The 27,135-nt window shown below is 44.3% G+C and overlaps 2 protein-coding genes across 2 annotated transcripts in view; one reads left to right on the forward strand and one right to left on the reverse strand.

Moving 5' to 3' along the window:
• COL4A4 (collagen, type IV, alpha 4) overlaps nt 1-20,095 on the forward strand; it is a 156,307-nt gene extending 136,212 nt beyond the window's left edge. The window contains exons 44-48 of the mRNA XM_011984975.1: nt 1,464-1,589; nt 10,589-10,705; nt 12,393-12,581; nt 14,505-14,791; nt 15,222-20,095. Of these exons, the coding sequence (XP_011840365.1) occupies nt 1,464-1,589; nt 10,589-10,705; nt 12,393-12,581; nt 14,505-14,791; nt 15,222-15,485 (983 nt within the window). The 3' untranslated portion in view covers nt 15,486-20,095. The remainder of the gene's footprint in view (nt 1-1,463; nt 1,590-10,588; nt 10,706-12,392; nt 12,582-14,504; nt 14,792-15,221) is intronic.
• Nucleotides 20,096-25,999: 5,904 nt separating this feature from the next.
• Nucleotides 26,000-27,135, reverse strand: part of RHBDD1 (rhomboid domain containing 1) — a 151,898-nt gene continuing 150,762 nt past the window's right edge. The window contains exon 7 of the mRNA XM_011984976.1: nt 26,000-26,619. Coding sequence (XP_011840366.1) covers nt 26,525-26,619 — 95 coding nt within the window. The 3' untranslated portion in view covers nt 26,000-26,524. The remainder of the gene's footprint in view (nt 26,620-27,135) is intronic.

Raw genomic sequence — 27,135 nt, forward strand, 5'->3', positions numbered from 1 at the left:
TAGCTGTTATCATTATTTTTCAGTGTTATTATTTCTTATCCCTGTGTGATGTTTGCAGGATGACTGAATGAAGCTTTATTAAAAATGTCTTAAAGACGTGAAGGTAAAAGAAAAAAAAAGTCGCATCTTTAGTATAGTGGTTTTCTTTTTTCTTCTTTTTCTTTTCTTTTTTTTTTTTTTTTTGAGACAGAATCTTGCTCTGTCATCCAGGCTGGAGCGCAGTGGCACAATCTCGGCTCATGCAACCTCCGTCTCCTGGGTTCCAGTGATTCTCCTGCCTCAGCCTCCTGAGTAGCTGGAACTACAGGCACTTGCCACTACACCCACCTATTTTTTTCTTTCTTTTTTTTTTCTTTTTAGTAGAGATGGGGTTTCACCATGTTGGCCAGTCTGGTCTCAAACTCCTGATCTCAGGTGATCCACCCGCCTCGGCTTCCCAAAGTGCTAGGATTACAGGTGTGAGTCACTGTGCCCAGCCTGTGTTTTTCAAAGTGAGATTCCCAGATCAACGCCATCAGCCTCCCTGGGAACATGTTAGAAATGTACATGGCCCCCACTTCAGACCTCCTGACTCAGGAACTCTGGTTTCTAACAAACTAGCGACATGATTCTGAGGTGCTACAGTCAGAGTTATAGCTTTACAACGGTGCTTTTCAGCCCTAATGGACTCTGGAATCACCAGGGGACTTAAACAAACAAACAAAAACTACTGACACCCAGGTCCCACCCCCAGAAATTCCTATTTAATTAGTCTAGATGGGGCCCCAGTGTTAATAAGTACATTTGAAAAGCTCACCAGCTGAGTTTATTATGCAGTCAATGATGAGGACACTGCTCAGGCCACATCCTATTATCAAGTAAACCAGTATTTCGGGGAGTGGGACCCAGGCATCGGTATATCTCCACGACTCCCCTGGATAAGTCCAATGTTCACTCAGGGTTGAAAGTCACTGCTTCTAAGCCTCTAGCAATCCTGAAATTCTATGTGAGTGACGGACACTATGGAAACCCATGTGGCGCTGCAGTGTAGAGTAAGGACTCAGGGACACATGAAGCTGAGCTTTAGGAACCCACCAGTCCCTCTTGCAATGCCACCTGTGGCTGCTACTCCAGTAAAACATGGCCCAGAGATTGGGTAATCCTGTGAGGGTCATCACATTGCTGCATCACCCGACCTTCACTGTTTCATCCTTCTGCTTCCTCTGATACTCCATTCACTCATTCGGTCAGTCCGACGTTCTGGAAGTTTTTCATGCACCCTCCAGGAAACAAGACAAATTCCTGCCTTCATGGAACTTATACTGGATTGTTGAACCTTTATAAACATTTATACTGAAATTTATACTAAATGTGAACTGAATTTCAGCATAGAGTCAGAAGTCCAAGTTTAAGCAGAGACTGTAGAAGGAGTTTGTTCATAAGCCTGTGTGCATCCATTACTCAAGCGGTAATTCCAATTTCAGGTGAACCAGGGCCACCTGCAGATGCGGATGACTGTCCCCGAATCCCAGGGCTTCCTGGGGTGCCAGGCCTGAGAGGACCAGAAGGAGCCATGGGACTCCCTGGAATGAGAGGCCCCCCAGGACCAGGTGTGAGCCGCATGCTGATTGTTCATTATTTTCACTATATATTGCTGAAATGAAATTCTAGATGTTTTATTTTGTAGCTTTTGATATGGAGATTAATAACTAGTGAGAAGAAAACATGTCTTTCCCTTTGTAATTTATTTCTACCTTGATCCAAAGTACATCAATCATAGGCTAACTGGATCCACATATCCCTTCTATTTTTAAATTTTATTTTATTTTTGAGATGGAGTCTCACTCTGTCGCCCAGGCTGGAGTGCAGTGGCCGGATCTCGGCTCACTGCAAACTCCGCCTCCCGGGTTCACGCCATTCTCCTGCCTCAGCCTCCCGAGTAGCTGGGACCACAGGCGCCCGCCACCTCGCCCGGCAAGTTTTTTGTATTTTTAGTGGAGATGCGGTTTCACCGTGTTAGCCAGGATGGTCTCCATCTCCTGACCTTGTGATCCTCCTGCCTTGGCCTCCCAAAGTGCTGGGATTACAGGAACCGGGATGTTCTCTTTCCTTTCACCCCGCCACGGCTCCACTGTGATTTGGGCTCTTTTTGGTTCAGGGACACAGGAATTGGAAGCAGAGCTGAATCTTGTACCGTTTGTTTTTCTTCTGGTTCCTCAAAACCAAGAAGTTAAGTGCTCAAGAGACGTCCCTCTCAAGAGGAGTCAGACTGGTTCTTAGGTGGTGGCCAAAACAGCCCTGGAGCCTTCCTCAAATTAATGTGGGGTTTTCGTTGTGTGTGTTTGTTGCATTGCATCTGTGTTTGTGCACCAGGTTAATTGGGTGTTGGTTGTAGTAATTTCTTTTAACGGCTCGTCAGAACTGGGAATTGGGCCAGTCATTACTTAACTCACCTTTCTTGATACTCCTTGCATGGATAAAGTTCTTTCAGTCGGTATTACTGGTCACTCAAGCTCGTTTTAAAACCAAGCTGCCTTATTATGTACATATCTGCAATATCCAGAGCTGGGTCCCTCCAACTTATAAAAATAACTTCCAGGTCAAAGATGTGACCTGTAACTGGGTTCTGCAAATTCAATTCTGTAAGTACTTCCAGACTCCCTCTACTCTTTGTAAAGTATGCTACTAGGTGGTATGAGTGATACAAAGATGAATAAGATGTGTTTTCCCCCTCCAGGGTCTCATAATCCCATGAAAGAAATAGCAGAATATAAATAACTTAAAGTAATGGTAGATTATTACACAATTCATGTTAAAAAGGAGATGCAGGCCGGGCGCCGTGGCTCATGCCTGTAATCCCAGCACTTTGGGAGGTCAAGGTGGGTGGATCACCTGAGGTCAGGAGTTTGAGACTAGCCTGGCCAACATGGTGAAACCTTGTCTCTACTTAAAATACAAAATTAGCCAGGCGTGGTGGCAAGTGCCTGTAATCCCAGCTACTTGGGAGGCTGAGGCAGGAGAATTGCTTGAACCCAGGAGGCAGAGGTTGCCGTAAGCTGAGATTGCACCACTGAACTCCAGCCTGGGCAACAAGAGCAAAACTCCATCTAAAACAAAACAAAACAAAAAAAGAGTTGCAAGTTGAGGAGCCAGAATTGTTCAACAGGGAGATGGCGGGAGCACAGGCTGGGCTGATTGGCCTAATAACCAGGCATCTAGGAGTCAGCAACATCTTTGTTACTGTAACTGTGGTCCTGGTTCAGGAACTAGCAGCAACTCGGGCCCACCCCAGACCTACAGAATCAGAATCTGCATTTTAGCAAGGTCCCCCAAATAGTGGCATACATATTCAAATTTGAGATGCCCTATTATATGAATGCAATCCTTAAAGATTCAGCTAAGAGTAGAATCTTTTTAGCAAGACAATATTAGTTGCAGGTTAAAATGACCTGCAGGATCTCGAAAGACTATTGGTACCTGGGCCTCATCTCAGACTAATAGAATGTGGAAGGTGGCAAAGCCCGAATGCCAGCATTTTTCAATGCCCCCCAAGTGGCTATAGCAGGTTGAAATGCACTGCTCCACCTCAACATCAAAGCTGAGGTGAGAGGGGTGGCTGGGCACCCACTGTGGTGGCTTTGCAGAATAACCAAAGAAAGTAACTGGGAAGAGAAAAATATGTGAACGGATCAGTTCTTTACCCTTGAACATGATAGTTATCTCTGACATGAACAAGAACAAGATTCTCTCTCCATAGACTATGAGCTTCTGAAAGAGGGTCTAGTGCTTATGTGGCCCAGGTGTGCTCGCCTGTGATGTCTAATTCCTCCTGACTTAGGGTTGCATGGGCTCATCAGCTGCACGTGGCCACAGGAGGGCCTTCCCTGGGTTCCTGTGCCCTCTCTTCATTGGAGCCACTGACCCTGCCTGCTGGAAGTAGGGACACTCCAAGGCCACCTCTCTGCCATCTACATGATTATGATGTTTTTTACAAAGTGCCCCGTCGTTCTGGTGAAGCATCGCCTTCTCTTCCTATGTTCTCACCATGTGGCTCAGCTTCCCTGGGGCTCCTTTTTGTCCTGTGCACCCACTCCCAAGCCCTTACTTTCTTCTGGGTCCCCTCTTCTCTGATAGGAGCCTCTGGGTTCCTGTTACAAAGGACCTCTCTTCCCTGCCATGTATTCCTCGGCCTTGTCTATGCCCGTTGGCCACACTGGCTGTATTGGCCATCCTGTCCAGTTACTGAAGAGTGATAGGTCTATTCTAAGGGCCTAATGGCCAGCCCTGGCTGACCTGGGTCATCTGCAGGCCATGTTGCTCATTCTCCAGCATTTCCTGAAGGCATTTTTTCAGCAGGGTGTAAGGGGCCATATATACCACTCCAGCCTGGGCAACAAGAGCAAAACTCCATCTAAAACAAAAACAAAACAAAGCCAAAAAGAAGAGTTGCAAGTTAAGGGTGTTGGGAGAATGGGATGGGCAGAGGTTAATTCCAGTGTGGAGAACTGCAGGACTGCTAGGACTCCAGCAAGAGCTGGTATTTGAGGATAGCCTTAAGGAAAGGTAGGGCTTATATACCACCACCATATATACCACCCTCAAGATCAAGTGCCATAAAGAAACGGCTGCCACTAGAAAGAACAATGTTCACTTAAAATGACATTGTTGGTATCTTCCCGTTTTCCCTTCCGAATCTTCTCTTTTCTGCTCCTCTCCCTCCTCCCCGCCACCCTCAAGTAGACAAAAAAGATAATTACTGAGTGCTGGGCTTAATTCCTGGGTGATGAAATAATCTGTATGACAAACCTCCATGACATGAGTTTTCCTATGTAACAAACCTTCACATGTACCCCTGAACCTAAAATCAAAGGTAAAAAAAAAATTAAAAAGTCTTTTCTTTCATCGCTTAACTGATTTTGTAACCATGTGCTACAGCTGAGACTTACATAAAAATGAACAAACTTCTGGCTCTTTCCTCCCCAGTGTGTGTGGATGACAGCCACATGAAGTGGGTCCATTAGGAGTTCTCCACCACGGGAGGCCTAACGCTCTTCTACACACGGATCTCTTTGATCTACACCTTTTCTTTCCAGGGCGGCCCTCAAAGGCTGAAGCTTCCTTCAGTGAACTCAAAAGTGTTATCCATTTTGTTTTGAACTGTTCCTGCCTAATGGACGTTCCCACACCCTGTTAGGGTTGTGTTTCTCTTCAAGGCAGCACTTGCCCTCTCAGGAGGTCATCCATCTAACACTGGAGGGTTTTTTTGATGTTTAGTTTTATTCTCTAAAACTAGTTCCAAGTAGGGAGCAAGTCCATAAGGTAGAAAGCTCTGAACATAGAACTTGGGTTAACAAGAGCCTTCCTTCCTGTTTCTCGGGAAATGTCTTCTGCCTGACAATTTCTCTCTGCCTCACCCTAAAAAGAGTAAAGCCCACGTGATAACATCTGGTGTCAGGATTCTTTTTCCTAGATCCTCAGTGATCTCACCATGAGTCTGTACATCAGGAGGAATGCCTGCTGCTGCCTGTTCAGTGGAAGGGGGAAACTCCTCACCCATATACACTAGGGCAGCCCTTTCTTCAATATATTGCACGTTGGGATCATCTTATCGGGTGGGACGGAGAAAGGAATGCTCTGAGCTCACTGTTGGGGCCCCGTGTTCCTTCCAAGATAACTGATACTCTCTTGGAAGGTGGTGGAGTTCCAGATGCCACCAGCAGTGCCACCCCGGGAAGAGGAGATTTCTGCCCAGTCACCAGGAAGGGCAGGGCTCCTCTCACCCTGATGGAGAGGAGGGGTGTCCTTTCTCCCCTCCTGAATGGTAACCACATACAGCATGCAGGCCAGGACACTCTGGAATAATTCGTTTCTAATCCTGGGAGAACAAAAGCATAACAGGAGCATATCGGACGCTGAGATGTCTACACTGAGTGTAGCTCAACCAGCACAGGGCATGGAGGGGAGAGACCCGCTGGTCGTAGGGATGGAAGAAGAAGGGGACACTCTCAGGTAGGCAATATGAGGACACAGTTTTACAAGCAGTGGGGCATGTGGAACCGAGGGCAGGGAAGTGAGACATCTGCCTCATCACCCGAGCACTTTAGTCCCCTGCTTTGGCTTTGGAGTCAGATGATCTTTGCTGCGACCACTCAACCCTGTTGCTGCAGCATAGCTGTAGGTAACACGTACATGAATGCATGTGTTCCACTGTAACTGAGGTTACCAAAATGGGCAGTAAATGGCCCACAAGCTGTAATTTGCCAACCACCATTCTAGAGACTGTAAGAAGCTTGAGGGCAGGATATTGTTTTATTCAGTGTGATATCCACACACAGGCCTGGGTCATGGAGGGTGTTTGGTAAACATCTGGTGAATGAATACATGACTCTTGGATGTAGCCTACTGTGTGGAGCGGTTTCTCAACCTCAGTGCTGCTGACATTTGGGGCCCCATCATTCTTTATCCTGGAGGGCTGTTTGGTGGATTCTAGGATGTCGAGCAGCATCTCTCGCCCCTATCCTACTAGATGCCAGTAATGACCTCTTCCTCCATTTGAGGACCAAATGCCTCCAGATATTGCCAAGTGTCTGCTGGGGGGTGGGGGGCGGCAGTGCAGAACCACCCAATGTTGAAGACCATTTACGTAGGGAGGGATGTGGCAGGAGATAGGAGATGCACCTTTAGGCTGTTGGGGAGGCATTTGGTGAAGGGAAAAAAAAACTTTATTACAAAAGAAAAAAAAAAGGTAACTTAAAACTAAACACACTTTGGCCAGGCGTGGTGGTTCGCGCCTGTAATCCCAGAACTTTGGGAGGACGAGGTGGGTGGATCACGAGGTCAGGAGATGGAGACTATCCTGGCTAACACAGTGAAACCCTGTCACTACTAAAAATATAAAAAATTAGCCAGGCATGGTGGCGGGCGGGAGGCTGAGGCAGGAGAATGGCATGAACCCGGGAGGCAGAGCTTGCAGTGAACTGAGATCGTGCCACTGTACTCCAGCCTGGGTGACAGAGCGAGACTCTGTCTCAAAAAAACAAAAACAAAACAAAACAACAACAAAAAAACTAAACACACTTTTAAAAGACACAATTGCCTGGGTATTTTTCTAGTTTTATTTCTGCATGATCATCCTAGGCAGACTCTTTGGCAAACTGTTCTTAACATAACCTTACTTCTATGTCATTACATATTTTCTTACAATATTATCTGCAGTAGCTGAGGAACATTGCCTTATCTGATTGTGCCACAATTTATTTAACCACTACCTTCACCAATTATTGATTGGTTTGCTGCCAGCTGCTCTGCTAGAAATAAGTTAATCCAACAAGGCCCTGCTTTTTGGAGCCACAGGCTAGCAGAAAATGAAGACATTGGGCGAGTCAGTTCGGAAGTGTTGAGTGTTAACAAGGGGTAATGTGGGAATTTCTAAAAGGGGAGCTGAACCTGGGGGTACGGAGGGGGCGTCACGAGGAACATTTAAGGCTTTGGTTCTCGAGCTTCGTGGACCATCAGAATCCCTGAAGAGCTTGTTAAAACGCAGCTCGCTGGGGCCCACCCTAGACCTGATTTGTTAGGTAAGGAGAGGGCTCTGAGAGTCTTTATTTCTAGCATGTTCCCAGGTGCTGCCACTGCTGCTGCTGGTCCAGTAACTACTCTGATTTAAGGAGTTTCCACTTTATCTCTACGATAAGCAACTGGTAATGATATCTTACGTATGTGCATCCCTGATTATCATGAAGAAATAGTGTAATGGATAAGAACAGAGGTTCTGGAAATAAGGGCCAGGCATGGTGGCTCATGCCTATAATCCCAGCACTATGGGAGGCTGAGGTGGGCAGATCACCTGAGGTCAGGAGTTCGAGACCAGCCTGGCCAACATGGTGAAACCCAATCTCTACTAAAATCACAAAAAAATTAGCTGGGTGTGGTGGTGTGCACCTGTAGTCCCAGCTCAGAGGCAGGAGAATCGCTTGAACCCGAGAGGTGGAGGTTGCAGTGAGCTGAGGTCATGCCACTGCACTCCAGCATGGCCGACAGAGTGAGACTCCATCTCAAAAAAAAAAAAAAAAAAAAATTAGCCAGGCATGGTGGTGCGTGCCTGTAGTCCCAGCTACTCGGGAGGCTGTACCTTTAGCCTTTTGGGGAGGCAGGAGAATCGCTTGAATCTGGGAGGAAGAGGCTGCAGTGAGCTGAGATAGTGCCACTCTACTCCAGCCAGGGCGATAGAGCGAGACTCCATCTGAAAAAAAAAAAAAAAAAAAAAGAGTAGAGATTCTGGAAATAGATGACATGTGTTCATAACTCTGGCTTTACCACATAACCCATGACTCAGTTTCCTGATCTGTAAGAAGGGCTGGTTGTGAGGATTATGTGGATTCACTAACATAAAAAGCACTTAGAACACGGCCTGACACAGAATAAACAGTACACGTGTTTGCTATTAATGTTGTTTCTTTAAATTCCCTGAGTAGAATTTCTGGTTTCAAGAATAGGCAAAAATGTAGGATTTTCATAATATGCCACTAAGGTCATCACTGGAAAGAGTTTTAAAGTTAAATCATCTACAGCATTTGTTCTCGAAGTGTGGTTCCTGGGACTGGCAGCATCAGCGTCACCTGGAGACTTCTAGAAATGCAGATTCTCAGGCCCCACCCCAGACCTACCAAGGCAGATACTGATTTCTACCAAAGTGTGAGCCAGTGTTGCAGAATGTCTTTGGGCTTCTGTTCTCTGGAGCAGTAGTGACTGTGTCATTGTGCTGTTTAGCCCTGTGTTTCCTACTGATGTTGCTCAGGTGGATTGGAGGAGGAAGATTAGAGTGCAGGGTTGCTCTAGGCAAGTTAGCCACTCTACTACGTGTGGACGCACAGTCAGGGCCTCACCTGGGGCCACTGAGGGACAGGGAGGGACCTGTGTGGGAAATCTTTGATTCCTGCTAGCTTGCAACACCAAGTCAAATCTCCTTAACCCTCCATGCATCCTTTTCATGACAGGGTTGCTGCTTTAAGGGCAGAGGGTTTCGGTCAGCGTCTCTGTTAATACACTCATTTAATGGTTATCAGGCAAGGCTGGTCCCTTAGTAGGGTAGGGGAGGGAGGCTCCATGAATTCCTCAGTTGACTGGCGTCCTCAAATTTGTCATCATCCCCCAGTTACTGGAGGGCGAAGGCAAGAGGCAAGAATGAAAGCCACTTAAGCAAGCCCCTTTGACTTAACGTTTGATTTTAGGCAATGTGTTGGTCTGCTCGGGCCGTCACAACAAAGTATCATCCACATGGTGGCTTAAACAATAGGCAGTTCTAGATGCAGAAATCCAAGATCAAGGAGCCACGACAGGGCCGGTTTCTCCCAAGGCTTCTCTCCGTGGCTTGTGGATGCCACCATCTTCCTGTGTCCTCACATGGCCTCTCCTCTGTGCCATTCCAGGGACATGGATCCCCGGGGTCCCTTTCCCTGTCCAAATTTTCTCCTTGCGTAAGGAGACTAGGCAGCCTGGATTAGGGCCCAGCCTAACAGCCTCATTTGAACAGAATCACCTCCTTAAAGGTACTGTCTCCAAATACAGTCACATTCTGAGATATGGGGGCTAGGACTTCAACATATGAAATTTGGGGGTACACAGATCAGCCCATACCACGCTACAGAGAGAGAGAGAGAGAGAGAGAGAATAGAGAGAGAATAGAATAATAAGTAGAGACTGGAAATCTGGAGAAAGCTAGTAATTCAGGAAATTAGGTGTAATAGCAATAGACTCGCCCAAAGACAATGATTGTGTGTGCTCCCCTGACTGAAGGGAGATGGTGGCTAATGAATTGAGGCCTTGACAAAAAAGTAACTGCATACTTAGAGAACCCCTCAAGGATTAACCCAACTACAGCTGAGTCCCCCAGGTTATATCCAGAGCTCTGCTGTGTGTCAGGGGCAGGGTCTGGTGGTTGATGGCCATTGCACTTCACCCCCTTGGGCCCAAGTTTCCTCTCCACATGTGATTGGCTCTGTGACCTTTATGAGCCCCAGTCTCTTCACTGGTACCACTGGCATGTACGAGTACCTAGTCATATGGCTGCTGGCAAGACCGAACCGGACAATCCACATAAAGGGATGAGCATCGTACCTAGCACATTGTAAACACTCAGTAAAAAGCTGTTTTTAAAAATTGCTGCACCTATCATGCTCCAGATTTAATGTGACCCCAAATGAAACCGATTAAATTTCATTCACTTCTCCATCTAGGCTTTTAATCACTATTAAGGAAAATATTTATTATAAATGCCATACATGTTCAGTAGTTTTTTTTTTTTTTTTTCTTTAAGTCAAATATACAAGACTATGAAAAAAATGTGAAAACTTGTCTCTCAGCATCTCCCTGGTCTGGCTTCAAATCCTGGCCCAGTCCTTAAGCAAATTATTTGACCTCTCAGAGCCTCAGTTACCCCAACTGCAAGCGGTGATAGTAAAATGCCAACTTCATATCGCAAAGACTAAACGAGCTGATGCATGCAGCCACAGTGGGAAGGAAGCCTGGGGCGGGCACACGGTATAGGCACGGTAAATGCTAGCAGGTGTCATGGTTGCTTTCACCACCAGCATCATAAACTTTTGTGCAGGGTGCAAAGGAGAGCCTGGGCTGGATGGCAGGAGGGGTATGGATGGCATTCCTGGGTCTCCTGGGCCTCCCGGACGTAAAGGTGACAGAGGAGAAGACGGCTACCCCGGAGGACCAGGTAGAGTTTCAGTCTCTCCTCTTTTCTCTGACACTGTAAATCTTAGAGTTGTATACAAAATCTCTGACCTCTCAAGTGGCTTTCCAGACAGGATCCTATTCAGATCATTTGCGTTAGATGCCAACTCACCAGGTATCAGAGACAGAAGCAATGAGAACAGAGTGGGATGCATCTCCTATGATCGAACTGATGCTAAACCATCATAAAACCTAGACAAGGCCCTGCATCCTATTCAGTATTTTCCCAAACTGCTATACATCATCATCGAAGTCTTGGCCATTTCTGCGGTTCGCTTTCTAAGGTCATGAAGGGACTGTCAGCCTGGTGGCCGTGGGGTCACCCTTGAGAGGCTGTGTTGAAGACCTTAGGGATGATGTGTGTGTTCTCACCCTCTACAAGTGGCCGAATTGCCTGGTTTCCTGAGTTCACATCATCTTATCATATAACTATTAGTACACTGATGTAGGAAACAGGGCTCTTTCTTAAAAAAAAAAAAAAAAAAAAAAGGTGGGGGGGAAGTAGTGTTGGGAAAGGGGAGCTAGGACTCTTCAGAATAGAAGTGTGAAACGATGTACCAGGAGGCTCGTTAGGCACATGGATCCAAAGAGCCCAAGACACAATCCCATCCCCAGAGAGTACCTGGCCAGGGGTGCAAACTCCTGTACCAGGTTAGTAGTGAGTAGAAATGAATGAGGAGGGCTGGGTGGGGTCTGCAGCAGAATGGAGCTTTGGCTAAAAGCTGCAGCTCAGCTCCAGCCAATTATAGTCTACAGAAATGTGGGCCTACACTCTGCTCTTTTCAAGTTCAAAATATCAACTCGTAAAATCCTTACAGGTCAAAACACATGAGTAGGCCTGATTCAGTCCACAGGCTACCGCTTTGTCATCTCTGGTTGACAGTGTAGATGGGGAGAACCTGCCAGTCTTGCAGAACCAAGGGTAGAACACAAAAACAAAATACCTTTTGGTTTCAGTGTCTAACTTCACCTTTTGCTCTTGGTAATTAGAAACAGCTCCTGGCCTTCTACAATAGTTCAGCGCCTTAGAGGTGCTGGAGGATACAGACCCTGCTCACGTTCTCTAGAACTGTTGATTTCCCATCTGCCAACAACAATGCTAGCATGAGGCCTTCCTTCCCTTTCCCTCTCTTCTCAAAGAAGAGAGCCACACTTGCAGATGTGGATCCCAAGCCTTTGCCCTTCCCAGAATGGAACTGACAATATGCTGGAACCAGGGAAGAGGTCTGGGAGGTGTAAGAAAGACCGACTTTGGGGAGCACCTGCTCTGCAGTTCAGTCTGGGGAGTCTACACTTGCGGCGTGTCATTACACTGTCCTCGTTCTTCTAGCGTATTTCATAACGTACCTTTTTGTTATGCTTATTGTTTCTTATTTCTCTTCCTCAAGTGTAATGCAAGCTCTAGGAGGGCAGGGATTTTTCTGTTTTTTTTGTCTTTATGCTAATGTAGCCCAGGCACCTAGGAGTTGCTTGGAACAAATACTTGCTGACTGCGTTGTGTGTACCTTGGCTGTGTAGCTGTGCACACTCCAGAAGGCGGGGAGGGGCTGAGTCATGCTCCCCTCTGCTCCCTGAGTGCTTAGCACAGTGCCAGAACAGAGGTGCTTAACGTATTTGTTAAACCGAACCCCCTAACCTGCCTTCGTTTTTTTTTTTCTTTGTTCCTCCAGGGCCTCCTGGTCCCACTGGGGATCCTGGGCCCAAAGGGTTTGGCGCTGGATACCTCAGTGGCTTCCTCCTGGTTCTCCACAGTCAGACGGACCAGGAGCCCACCTGCCCCCTGGGCATGCCCAGGCTCTGGACTGGGTATAGTCTGTTATACCTGGAAGGGCAAGAGAAAGCTCACAATCAAGACCTTGGTATGGATACAGGATCACCCAGGTTCATTGCCTGAAGAGTAAAATTTGGGATTAATTTTACTGATTCATCAACACCTTAAATGATCACTAATCTTATATGGGATTATTCTCACTTTTTTAAAAAAACACTAGCATGCTCATTCTGAGCTAATCCTTTAAACTTATGATCCTATGAAGTGTCAAAGAAGCTCATTCTGGCTATAATTATTATCTGGCTATAATACTATCTGGCTAATATTGTTAGTGTTATAAAAATGATTCTTCCTCAGTAAGTTAAATGTAACTCTGTTATCAAATGTACTTTTTGCTTCCAAATGTAAATTAACCAGAATGTGGTCAGTTCCTGTACTTATGTGTAAAATGGTGCAGCCAGCATTAACCATCAGGTTATATTACAGCACTTGCCAGCATCAACTCCCTACCCTACTACAATTTGTTCTTAAATTACAGGAGTTTATTTTGAGGGTCATCTCTTGGTGCTCCTTGTCAATTTTCTTTTCCTTTCTTTTCTTTTTTGAGATGGAGCCTTGCTCTGTTGCCCAGGCTGGAGTGAGGGCAGTGGCACGATCTTGGCTCACGGCAACCTCCGCCTCCAGGGTTCACGCGATTCTCCTGCCTTAGCCTCCTGAGTAGCTGAGACTACAGGCTTGTGCCACCAGGCCTGGCTAATTTTTGTATTTTTAGTAGAGCTGGGATCTTGCCATGTTGGCCAGGTTGGTCTCAAATACCTGACCTCGGGTGATCTGCCCGCCTTGGCCTCCCATAGTGCTGGGATTACAGGTGTGAGCCACCGCACCCAGCCCTTGTCAATTTTCAATCGTAAATTTGCAAGCTGCAGGGACTGATTTTAAGTCAAAGGCTTAAGTACCTGGCTGCTGGGAAACACTGTCTTTCCAATAAAATCATGGTTAGAATGGAAGGTGCAGGAAGGATATGTTGATGGCGACAGTTGACCGTGAGGTGCTTGCCATTGTGCTCACTAGGCAGTGACCCCAGCTGATAATAAGGGTGGTCAAAGAGTGCAAACCTTGGGTGGCAACTACTTATACATCCCCTGCATTTCTCCCTTGGGTTTGGCATGGCCTTTCCCATCACAAGGGGCCAGTTTCTTGGAGCACAGGAGAAAGGAGGAAGTGATGTTCAATATCCTGAATCAGTTTCCTTCTCTCCTCCTCTCCCTCTGCCATCAGTTTCTTTCCTTCCTGGTCTTTGTATCGTCAGTCTTGCTTCTCCCCTCTTGGTCTAACCAGAGCACACATCTTAAAACTCTGCAGAACTCTTGGGATAAAGTCCAAACTCCTTAACGAGATTGACAAAGGCCACATCCAATGGTCTGATTTATCACTGGACACCCCTGAGACAAACAGACAATACAGACACCCTCTCCTCACATTCCCTGCACTGAACATGTCTGAGTTCTCTGAGCTCCACGCTCCCCTATCTCCGGCCCCCTCTGACGCTGTATCTCTCTTTTGAGTAGTCACTACCACCATCTCCAAGCCTGGCTAAATCCTTTTCATATTTCAAGTCCTAACTTAAAATCACATATTCCAGTTATCCTTCCTTGAGGTCCCAGAACCCTATACTTCTCATTCTTAGGGCTTGTTGTGCTATATTTTCATTGCTTGTTTGCTCATCCAGTTCCCCGCTAGGCCACGAGCTTCCTGAACACAGAGATGTGCTCGGCGCTCACTTCCAGCACCTGCCCCCCTGCTTGGTTCATGAGTGAGGGATGAGGGGATGAGGGCTGGCCCACAGGACCACGGAGGTGTCAGAAATGGCTTCCCCACCACAGAAGTAGGCTTTGGCGAGGGCCTCCAGATTGCAGAACACGCATCTGCAAAGGCCAGATGGAGGAAGGAAGGGTTTGGGAACACCTACATGGGGTGCTTGGACACCAGCTGTCTCTTCTTCCTCCCCAAGGTCTGGCAGGGTCTTGCCTTCCCGTGTTTAGCACGCTGCCCTTTGCCTACTGCAACATCCACCAGGTGTGCCACTATGCCCAGAGAAACGACAGATCCTACTGGCTGGCCAGCGCTGCACCCCTCCCCATGATGCCACTCTCTGAAGAGGCGATCCGCCCCTACGTCAGCCGCTGTGCGGTATGCGAGGCCCCGGCCCAGGCGGTGGCGGTGCACAGCCAGGACCAGTCCATCCCCCCATGTCCGCAGACCTGGAGGAGCCTCTGGATCGGGTATTCATTCCTGATGGTGAGTCCCGTGCCCTTGAACCCTGGCACATTCACCATTTCCTAACACCTTCTCCCGTCCTTTCTGTCTGGATTGGACAGTAATTCGGAGCACTCTGCACTTAGGACATAAGGTCACAGAGGCTGTTGCAAACCATAGCCTGTTGGGATGCAGGGCCATTATCTTTTAAAAAAACACTGGGATTGATTTTGATCACATGGGTAGAATTTAGAAGATGAATTTGCTTCAGCCATCGGTGAAACTGGAGCCAATTTGTGTGCATACTCACCATGCTGACTACGGTTCCTTTTCAGCAGCTTGTATGTTGTTCTTTATAGAATAATCTAAGGAAAAAATGTTAAGATCAGACCCAAACCTGGGTGTGTCCCTGATTGGGTCTGGGGTTGTCTGTGTGTGTCTGAGCCCTAATTCTCTCTTGTTTTCTGGGTAGCACACAGGAGCTGGGGACCAAGGAGGAGGGCAGGCCCTCATGTCACCGGGTAGCTGCCTGGAAGATTTCAGAGCAGCACCATTCCTTGAATGCCAAGGCCGGCAGGGAACTTGCCACTTTTTTGCAAATGAGTATAGCTTCTGGCTGACAACAGTGAAAGCAGACTTGCAGTTTTCCTCTGCTCCAGCACCAGACACCTTAAAAGAAAGCCAGGCCCAACGCCAGAAAATCAGCCGGTGCCAGGTCTGCGTGAAGTATAGCTAGAGAATGCGAAATTCACCAACACGTGGCCAAGAGAAACTTCCTAGGGGGCTAAGACTTTCTAGACTGTGCTAAGAGACGTCATGGTGCTCATTTTGGACTCTCTTTCAGTAGTTCCTTCTGTTTTGTCGTGGTTATTCCCAGAGTCCTCTGGTTCCTTGACACATTAAGCAAATGCTGCACGGATGGATCTGTTTGGACCTCCCAGTCTAGATGGAACCTAGATACTCTTATTTTACTGAGGATGACCGAAGAACTGGCTTTATTTAAACATATGCTAATTCTCAGAAAGGCAAGTAGATGATAAAGGCCAGATTACAAATTACATTACTGAAAACTTCATTTGTGGGTTAACAGTATCTCAAACAATAGAAGTCAATTACTCTATAATACAGTGGGCTTCTGGATGGATTTTACAGGAAAAAATAAACAGGTCAATGAATGAAACTAGAAAGCAGAGATTTTCAACATTTCAGAATGATTTCCTCTGTAATCTGTTTTTCCATATACTTTAAATAATGGTAAAACCACGACCCAAAGTGATTTTTTTTTTAAAGAAGAAAAAAAAAATATCACACTGCCAGCATTAACAGTTCGTTTCAAAGGAGAATGAATCATGATGCCAGAAAGGCCCACAGTCGCCGTATTCCAGAGATGCGACATTAGCATAAACGCATCACAGATGAATATAAAACATTATGTTCTCTTCTGCATTTTTCAGAGAATAGAAATGCCTACTTTGGCAACCCTTTTGAAAAGTAGCAATTATGGAAAAAAATATATTCAATAAGAGATTAGGAGCCTAAAAGCTATTAGTGAATATTAAGGTAGTTATTCACAAAAATTGACTCCCCATTGCAGGGAACTTCCAGACAGACCACTTTTCCCCAGTCGGGGTCCGACGTGTCACCAGTGCGTGCGTGCTAATGGGACTGGCACTACATGGGGCTTACTCAGGCAGGCACACGCTTCATACAAAGCATCTCACTCTCCTCCCCAGGAGAGCCTGCACAGCTTCCTGCACTCACAACGGACACTTTTCTCCACACACATAATGACAGCTCACTCGGGGACGTGACAGAGCTATCATTATGCACTTGGGAGAAAATTAAGGGCCGACTTAATTAAACTTAGGTAAGAAGATTCATTTAAGTCAGGGTTACCCCACCAGGAGGACATGGCATTATCTTTAAACGAAACAAAGACGATTTATAATTTGAATTTTATGTTCCCGTGGTTGGCTGTTACAGGAGCATCCCATTTTGCCAATTCTAAAGACATTCTTGTATTTTATATCAGTCTCATACCAAGGTAACAGTTTGACATTTGGCATTAGTATTTTCTATAAAAGTTTAGAATGTGTGTCAATTTATACTGAGTATTTTTTCTGTAAAGCAAAAGATCCCTTTTTCTATTTTGCTAGGAATTTGGTGATCTAATCCTAAATTTAAAAGATTTGTTGGGAAAAATTTTTTAGGAAACTCACCTTCCTCGTCTAAAAGAAAAAGGCATTTTAGAAAAAACTAAAGAAATGTCTCATGAGCACGACACTCATTTCAGTGCTTAGTTTCCATGCACTTAAAAATCTTAATTGAGAAGAAAAACTCAATTAAAATTTTGTTTATAAGAAACGTTTTCCTTGCCAAACTTTGATTTGGAACGAGCTCTTATATGCAGAACAAATTTCAAATGAGTTTTGCTATGGGCTGCCTCCGGGGTGGCAATTTATTGTAAGAGTATTTTCTGGTAAAAAGAAAAATGTGTATTTTAAGATGAAATATTTTCTTGATGTAGCAGAATATTTCCTAGTTCATTTGGCCCATTTAATATTTTTTAAACTATGCTCTGGCATGTTGAATATTTTTGTGCACCTAAAACTTGAACCAATTTCAATCTTATTTGTACTTACCTTTCTCCTTCCAAAAAAGCTGTATCTATTACCAAAAGTCAACTCTCCTAAAAGTTCAACTTGTTCATCTTGAACTTGGCCTGAGAACATTTTCTGGGAAGAGGTAAGGGTGACAAATGAAACATGAGAAACGTATCTTGCTTGTTTAATTATTTTAAACACTTTAATGTTGGTATTAGAATATTATCTTCATAAGTTAATAAATAAGTTAAAAAAAAAAAAAGAACCCACACAAACACAGCCTAAATTATGTAGACAGTTTACTCCAAGTGAGCTTGGGAAGGTATCAGACTGTTCAAAATGTTAGTATTACAAGAGCTGTCTCTAAATGCAGCATTAACGCTGCCCTCTAATTTTGCAAAAGAATTTTAAAGGATCAAAAGGGCAGAAAAATAGGAAAAATAACTTATTGGAATAGAAGATCCTATTATCTTAAACTATTATTTTCTTCATCTGGTTATATATCAATGTGCCTTCAATTACTCTTTCTCTGTGGAGGTGATGAACAAAGCTTTCAAGTTGTTCTCCTAACCCATTATTGGAGATGATCCTTATCAAACCCTCCTCTCCCTGTCTCCCCACCAACCTTGTAGACTGGAACGTGTCTAGATTGTCCTAATGGGAACTGTTCTGTGCCTGTGCTGGAAATCCGGGATGCTTACTTCTGGGTTCTGATTCTCAGTGAGTGGAGCCCATTCATCCAGGCAGGTTTCCATGCTATGTGTGGCCCTTTCGTTCTGCTCTCACACTCCCCACATTGAAAGCTGAGTCATGGCTACTTTGGATGGCTACCTCCTCTTTAGCCCCATGCCTGTCTCACACAGCCTTTGTCTTCCACCTCCACCCTTTCAGTAGGCATCTCCCACCTGGTGCTTTAGTTTCAAATCCCAGTTGCCATCTAAGATCCACCCAAACTTGATTTTGTCACCCTCTGGATTAGAATCCTTCTATGACTCCACTGCCCACGAAGTCCAAATGACTTCCTATAGGGTGAAAGGTCCAGTGGGGACTGTTCGAGGGTTCCCTCTAGGAGTATTTCCTGTCACGATGAACTGTGTGCAGCTCTGCAGACGCTCCCAGCACCTCTTCGACTTTGCTCCTGCTTCACCAGTGGTGTCCTCCCTGGGGTCAGTTTACCCTGTGTGGGAGGTGAATTCCCTGGGGGAAATTTGGGCTCCCTTCTGCTGCTCTTGTGCAGTGCACGTGGCTGTCCTCATTTTCTCCGTTGTCCATTGCTTCTTTAGCATCTCAGTGCACTTCCTTCATTCCATTGCCAAAATGCAAGCCCCTTGAGGGCAGGGACCATGCTTGACTCATTCTGATATGCCCAATGCCTAGCACAGAGTTGAACACACTGCTGCCAATTCTTTTTTTCAATGACAATTCCATAAACTCATTAGGCATTAGGTGTTCAGCTCTGCATATAAGGCCTTCATCAGCAAGATGGTTACAAGTATAAACCATTTCCTACTTCAGAATATTTTAATGCTCAACTTATCTGTATACCCACATTCTCTTGTTACGATTATTGCCAGAAAGCCAATTGATAAGCTTTCAATGGGCTTATCACACTCCTCCAAAAACAGATTTTTGTTTTTTCTATAAACGGAAATTTCAGACACGAGATTTGAGAGATTTGAGAAGACCCCACAGTAAAATGTGACATGACTTACCTTATGCTGTAATTTGTATTTCCTCAGGATTTAAGAGCTTCCTAGCATAAAATCTTTGCTAAACGTCTGTATACATGTTATTGGTGCTCCGAAAAATAGTCAGTGGAATGGTGTACTACAATTGGGCTTTATCATCTTATTCTGAACCTCGTGTAGATTATAGTAAAGCAAACCATTCAGTGTGTTCCAGGAAATTATATTAGATCTGTGTTTCTATCAGTTCACTGGAATAATCTGATAATTGTTACTTTTACTTGGTATGGCTGCAAGAATAGTGGAAAGAGGAGGACTTGAGAGTTGGTCGAACCCGGGTTTGAAATCTGGCTTAGTCATTTTTCAGCTGTTATCCTGGGTGAGTTTTGCCAACTTTCTTAGCTTCGTTTCCCTCATTAATGTTAACAGCTACTCTTGCATTGAAAATTAAGTTAGATTACCTGTCCAGCATACCCATCATCATACACTCAATGAAGGTCACATTTTGTATTTAAAATAAACTAATATGAAAAATATTTGTTTTTATTTTACACAGAATTATGATTCTCACAGGGTATATAAATTACTGATTAGATTTATATGTGGCCAATTCTTAATGTCATTGGGAATGCTGTTTCATTTCACTCCTCAAAGTTACTGTAGCACAGAAAATATCACAATTTCCTGCAGGGATATTATCAGTAAGTCCTGCAGGGAACAAACAATTGACATTAAAAATCAGTACTCTGCAATTGTCACTGTTATTATCTGCTAGAAACTCTGCATAATGCATTTTAAACCACCAAGGCTGGCTGCCACATCCATGTGAAATGCTTGAATTTTATGGTGCTTAAATATTTAATGATTCATGGGAAAAATGTGAAATGTGTCGAATAAATTGCATCCCTTTCTCTAACCTCTGGTTGTAAAGTTAAAGACTTTTAGCATGTAACTTTTGCAAGATGCCTGGTCTACCACTGGCACTTAAATCTTTGTTGTATTACGATTTATAACATGGTTCATTATATATAAAATTCTGTGATGACTTCCAAAAACAACTGTGTTTTATCTGGTGCATTTATTTTCTTTCAAGCCAATGTGGGTTTACTTTTTTTTGTTTTTGTTTTCTAGCTTACATTGTAATGTGGCTCACACTTGTGGAAGTGTGAACTGCAGAAGGGAAGAGTGTAGGCTGGAAAGGATGGGATTCGGAGGCTCTTGGAAACACTGTTCTATGCACAGTGATGGGGCGCAGAAGAGGAATGAAAGCAGGTCTCATGGGGAAGGTCTGTATCAACCCCAGGGGAGTTGCTTGGGCAGTGGCCAGTGGGCATGGGGCTTACACCCTCTTGGCCTCAGCTGTCTCATTAGCTGAGTGAGAATAAGACCACCTGCTTCACAGCACTGTTCAGGGGGATTCAAGGTGTGAAAGTCAATTACAAAGAGATTTATGAAACCAAAGACATTGTTAGTTTTAACCACAGTGACTTGAAGTCAGGAGTTAGGTATTGATTACATTTCTCTTTACAGCCAGACATGGGGATAGGTGGAATGCAGATATTCAATAACTGTTTTGTGGACTTTTTTTTTTTTTTAAGAGACATGATCTTGCTGTATTGCCCAGGCTGAGTGCAGTGGTACAATCATGGCTCATTGGAGCCTTGACCTCACAGGCTCGAGGGATCCTCCTGCCTCAGCCTCCCCAGTAGCTGGGCTACAAGCATGTGCTACTGTGGCTAATTTTTAATTTTTATAGAAGCAGGGTCCTGCTCTGTTGCCCAGGCTAGTCTCAAACTCTTGGCTTCAAATCATCCTCCTGCCTCAGCCTGCCAAAGCATTGGGATTACAGGCATGAGCCGCTGCACCCAGCCTTGGACTTACTTTTAAGTAGGAAGGAACTTCATTGGTATTTGGGTCAACCTTTTACCTGATAAGAGAAATAAGGATACTCAACTAACATTTCCTGACCATCTACTATGTGACAGACGCAGTACTGGCTCTGCTATATATGCTTCCTGTCAACCCTACAGCTGTCCTGTTTTGCAGACAAGGAAACTGAGCTTTAGAGAGAATAAGTAACTTCTTTAAGGTCATACAGTCACCATCCAGTAGAATCCAAACCCTTGTCTGTCTGTTCTTAAAGATAATGCTTTTATCCTTTCCTCCATTACCTCCCAGCGGCTTTCCCCATTTGCGAATTGGTTAGAAAATAGAGGGTCTCACATAGAGGTGTCCTGGATTGCTCCTGTCACTGCAAAGCCCCTTGTTTTATGGGTTCTAAGGTAGCCCATCCAGCTCAGCTTGGAGACTCTCTCAAGCTGTTCTAGAGGGAAGGGGTGAGGAACCCATGAGGACAGAGCTCTTTTGGGGGATCCCAGAGGCCTATATCTCAGGGTCAACTGAAAACCAGCCATGTCTCCTGTATTAGTCCATTTTCATGCTGCTGATAAAGACATACCCGAGACTGGGCAATTTACAAAAGAAAGAGGTTTATTGGACTTACAGTTCCACGGGCCTAGGGAGGCCTCACAATCATGGCAGAAGGTGAAAGGCACGTCTCACATGGCGGCTGACAAGAGAAGAGAGCTTGTGCAGGGAAACTCCCCTTTTCAAAACCATCAGATCTCGTGTGACATATTCACTATCAATCACCAGAACAGCATGGGAAAGACCTGCCCCCATGATTCCATGACCTCCCACCGAGTCCCTCCCATGACATGTGGGAATTCAAGATGAGATTTGGGTGGGGACACAGCCAAACCATATCACCTCTGGAGCCCCTAGAAACGCAAGGTCAGTCATTTAGGGCAACTGTTCTGAGCTGGAGAAAGGAGGATCTGAAGGCCCTTACTTGATGCTCAGTCTCTGCAGCACCAGCCAGCATAGTCATTTTTGTTCTCCCATTTGCCAGCAAGGCAATTCCTTCATACATTATTTCTAGGGGGTAGCTTGCATTCTCAGTGATTACATACTTAGTGGTTATAATTTTATCAGCCAAAGATGAAATTCTCAACCTGTAATCATTATTATGTTTGATAAAAGTAGGGAAAATTGTATAATGAGGAGTAAAATGTTCTTCTGGTCCCCAAGCAGTCAGTCTGCTTTACATGCAACAAATGGTGTGAAATGCACTTGTGTGCACTGAAATTTGAGAAGCACTTTGGTGCCTATAAACCACAGGGGACTTGTTAAAATGTAGATTCTGATCATTTGGTCTGTGGAGCAGGAGTCGGAATTTGTAGAAGCTCCCAGGTGCTGTGGGCCCTGGCTGCACACCCTGAAGAGCAGAGAGGTTGGCCTTGTGCTCCTCTATAACGAGAGTCTGAAGACCTTATTCAATTGTGTTAATAATTATCTGATACTAAGGATATGCAAGATAGATTTAAATTGTTGAGGGACAGGATCTTGTAAAGAGACAGTATCTCAAGGTCAGAGGCAGGCAATAACTTGCATTCAATGATTCAAATATCATGAATCAAACTTTCGTTTGATTTTCGTTTTTAGAATTTCCATCCAGGCACTAAACAAGTTACCTAAGGGGGAAATAGAGTGAGAGAAAGAAACAGTAATTTCACAACTTCCTGGCAGAAACCCTCACTGGAGGTGGCTGAGCAGTGTTTTTCAAAACACTTAGAGAAGGGATCCAGTTTCGCATCCAGAGAGCTACATAGCAGAAGTGTTTTTTCTAGGGTTTTGCTTGTGTGTGTCTCTTTAAGCTACATGATACCACTGATTTTATGACACTACTCTCTTCCTAAGCAGCAATATGTATTATGACCAAATTTAATTATTTCTATATTAGCAACATTTTAGTTTTTCTAAAGTATAAATCATATATCTAAATCTGCCAATTCATCTGTCATCTGATCAAGATGTCAAGATCATTCTCTCTCTGCCCCTAAATACCGTAGAAGAAAAATGTTAGCACAGACACATCCAACGCAGACCTGTAAAAAGCACATGGCCAGATTTGGTACTATTCACAGGGACTCCTTGGTGACACTTCTTTGTTGTGTGGGAATCTTGGGCTTTGTGTACCAGGTCACAGCATTCGATGCAGTGGGACATGTCTTCAGAATGACAAAAGCCCCAAAGTCTCTATCTCTACCAGCAAATGCTTTCCATCATTCTTTCCTTGATGTGATTCAAGGGGAAAAAAAGACCTACAATAGTATCAATAAGCAGCAGGCACTAGTGTCTATGTGCACCACCGGTGACGGTATAAACGAGCTTCTCTTTCTGTTTCAATCCACAAATATTTATCGGTTCTGACATTCCAGACAAAGCACTTCTCAAGGCACTGTGAGGAGAGAGAAACAGATGGTTCCTGCCCTCATGAAGCTTACAATATAAAGATGAAAGACATTATCTCATTGCAGCATAACCAGCAATTCCAAGTGGTATGTGGAAACTGTGTTGATGTGGTTGTGTCTGTTATAGGATTCAGATGGGGGCTGGATGAGGAGGATCTGGATGGACCAAGAAAAAGGAAAGAGCTGTTTCCATGTAAAAGTACAGCATAGAATGTCACAAGATCAGGAACACTCACAGCCTGAGTGTTACCAGCCTCTGTGATGGATAAATGGGGCTGAGGTCCAAAGGTTGGTTGGTTGGAGCCCACTGTTGAGGCTAATGACTTTGACCTTTATCCTTTGGCAGCAGAGAGCCAATGAAAGGTATTTGAGATACTGAGTGGCGTCATGAAAGTGAATTTAGAAGACTAAGCTGGAGTTATGTAGAATTGAGTGAGGAGGTATTATAAGTATTGAACAGAGCAAATAATTGAGATATTGAGACTCTAAGCTGAGCATCTGTGATTCTAAAATACAATACTAGCATCCATGAAAAAAAAAAAAGAGAGAGAAGAAACTTAGGGAATGACTGCAATGATTCATGGGAAGGGAAAGGAAGTTTTTATATATATATATATATATGTATATATGTATGTATAAATTTTTTCCAACTAATTGACTACTATTCTTTATTGAATACTGAATCTCTCAAGAAAAACTAAGACTGGGAACAAGGAGGCCAGGTCTGCCAGCTTCCCCATTCTTGCTCTGCCTTGCAGTGCAATTTGCAGGGTAGGGGGAGGTGGTCTTTCTCATCCCTTTAGCTTGCTTACTCCCCAGGCAGCAGGACATGTGTCAAATAGGTAGAGAGGTTCTAGTTCTACTCAAACTAGTTATTTACTGCAGCAGGCAATTTAAAAGGATGGAGGAGGTCTGAACAATTATGTACAACTTTGAAATCACAGGCAATACATTCAGAGTCATTAAAAGGAAGCAATTTTAACTACTCCCTCCTCTTCAGAACCAGGTAAAGATTCTGCATTAAGAGGTCTCTTAAGTTGACTGAGCACACCAAACTGTGGGAACCAGGGGCATAACAATCAGGGTACTATTATTAAATAAACCAAATTAAAAAATTAGCTCCAAGTGCTTATTCCCTACTAGAGATAATTAGTCTAATACACTTGCTCACTTGCTTTTGTCTTTCTCAATCCAATTCCAGTACGTTGGCGTAACTGTAGGGATTCCTTATTGTAGAGGAAAATAAAATAAAATGGACATTCCAAACAATAAGCACTTGTTACAGGCAAGTCTATTAACTAAAATAATTATAATAATTTCCAGAACATCTTTATTATTGTGCTAAAATAACTGGTTTACATTTATAACTAAAATGACCTTTCTCACATCACTCAGATGTTCCACTCCACAAACAGCCATGCGTATCACAATTTTACCACCTAAAATCTAACCCTATGTCTTTGTATCTGACAAGTCAAACAGAGCAAGGAAGTACTACTAGTGGACTCAAGTGATATAAAAAGATAAAAAATAAAATACTTCCATATACAGTGATTGGACTCTTAATACAACTGAAAAAATACTTTGGTGAAACACTGACATTTAATGAGCCTTTGGGGTTGGAAAGGGGAGATAGGGAGTGAGTGGAAAGATAACTAAGACTCAGGTCTCATTACAGAGTCATTCACAATCCATGTTCCCAGGTAGAAGGCACACCTTTGTGTAGCTGTGCACAGATAATAATAGGGGCAAGATAGAAGTGTTATAGCAGAATTACCAAATGCTATAAAAGTGACACGCAAGAAAGAAGTTACTTCTACTTGGGGCAACGGGGTCCAACTTACAGAATTTGGGAGAGAGAAGTAACATTTAGCTTGAATATTTTAATTTTAACACATTTAAAGCTTCTAGACTCACAGATACAATTTATATTAACACACACACGTAAACACATCTTCCAAGACAGTAATATAAAATTATAAAAATGAAGAAAGCAAAATCCCATGGACTCCACTCCCAAAGATGACCCCTGCTAACATCTGGGTATATTTCTTTCCACATGTTTGCTTTATGCATATGGAAGGCATATCTTTTATGTGCATAATCAGAAAACTACATAAATTGTAGATCAAAAAAGGAAGATCTTTTCCTACTTCTCTATTTTAAAATATCTCTGTGACAGTAAGACATCAGTGATCTTCTGACTTTTGTCCTTTTATTCATGGAACACAAGCACCAGGAAATGCCTTAAATGACTCAGACAGACAATCTGTGGATTGTAACGTTGCGGGGCCCAAGGGCGTGTTTTGGACATTTGGCTAGGACAAGTGGCTGGTACAATGGCCAATTAAGAGGCACTTTTATGAGGAAAAACATACTTTCTGCAAGATAGATCTCTAGTGACCAATCCACCAAATGCCTTTGCTCTACTCTGTATGTTGCATCTGCTGTTACTTTGCTGGTTTGTTAAATGATGTCCTATCTCCTGGGCACACAAGCTGCCACTGGGAAGTGGCTGGGAACCTACACTGCTGGTGTCACTGATGCTAACGGTGTGTGTAGGAGTCTTCCCCACCTTAGGTCTTTCTTACACTTCTTCAGTGAGACTTTCTATAAAGGCAGAGCAATACCAGAGCAAAGCAAAAGCCCGAGGTGCCGAGGTGCCGGGGTTGGGGAGAGTAGGACAACATTCGGCCGAGGCAGCCACATCCTGTTCCTGGACAGCCGCAGTGGCAATGCGCCAGGAGGACGCGGGGATGGCTCCACTCCCGCTGCCAAGTCAAACATGGGGCTCTCCAGGCAGAATGAGGGACTAATCTTCCTGACTGGTGAAAGTAAAACCTCCTGGTGAAGGTCACAGTCTTCAAAAGCAGACCAAAGCAGAGGCATTGCTGAGTCAGCAGTGAGAGGAGGGAGTGTGGAAACTGGTCCCTTCGTAGAGGAAGTGACCTGTTTATGAGCAAGAACAAGGCCAGGAGAAGGCTCACTCCCAGCAAGCTGTGAGTTGACTCATAGGGGCCATGGGAGGACTGTCCCAGGTGATGTGAGCAGTCTGGAGCAATACCGGTGTGCTCTGCTTTTGTTTAAAATGAATTAAAATGAATTAGGGGCTTCAGGAATGAGCCAAATGGGCAATAATTACATGAATAGACCATGTCTTCCCAAGACGCCACCTCACTGGTTATCGAATCTGTGAAGCCGCTGTCTCCTCATTTCTTCTTCTGGTGAGAGACGAAACCCGTAGGGTGGTGGGCTATTTCTGGTATTTCCTGTAGCGAGAAAGCCAAAGGAAAAATCAATCGTTCCGACATTACAAGGCGTGTGTACCCTAGGATTCCAAGGGAACAAAATGATAGCTTGGGTGTCATCTTTATTTTAACACAAAACAGAAATATAACAAAGATTTTTCAACTTCAGCTGTCAGTACTAAATTTCAACATCAAGTAAATATTTTTAGAGTGGTTCAGCCATGAACCTGATTTGACTCATTTTGAGGCTTCTTGATAATCTTCCCACTTGTATTTTTCCTTCCACCGTGCTCCATAATTTGCATCATTCAGGCTTACATAGTGTCTCAAGGGCTTATTGTCTTTTTTTTATATACCCATATATAATTTGTTGCCACCTTTACTAACTTCCCCCACCAACTAGGCTGGTTTGGCTTCTTCTGATCAGCCTTTGGGTGTTCTTTTTCTTCCCTCTAACATGCTGCCTCCTGCACCAATGTGGCTAATCAGAATCATGCGTGATTGAAACACACAACCACTGGAGCAGAGTTACCATAC

Source organism: Mandrillus leucophaeus, unplaced genomic scaffold (assembly GCF_000951045.1).
Source record: "Mandrillus leucophaeus isolate KB7577 unplaced genomic scaffold, Mleu.le_1.0 Scaffold277, whole genome shotgun sequence".
NCBI classification, from domain to species: domain Eukaryota; kingdom Metazoa; phylum Chordata; class Mammalia; order Primates; family Cercopithecidae; genus Mandrillus; species Mandrillus leucophaeus.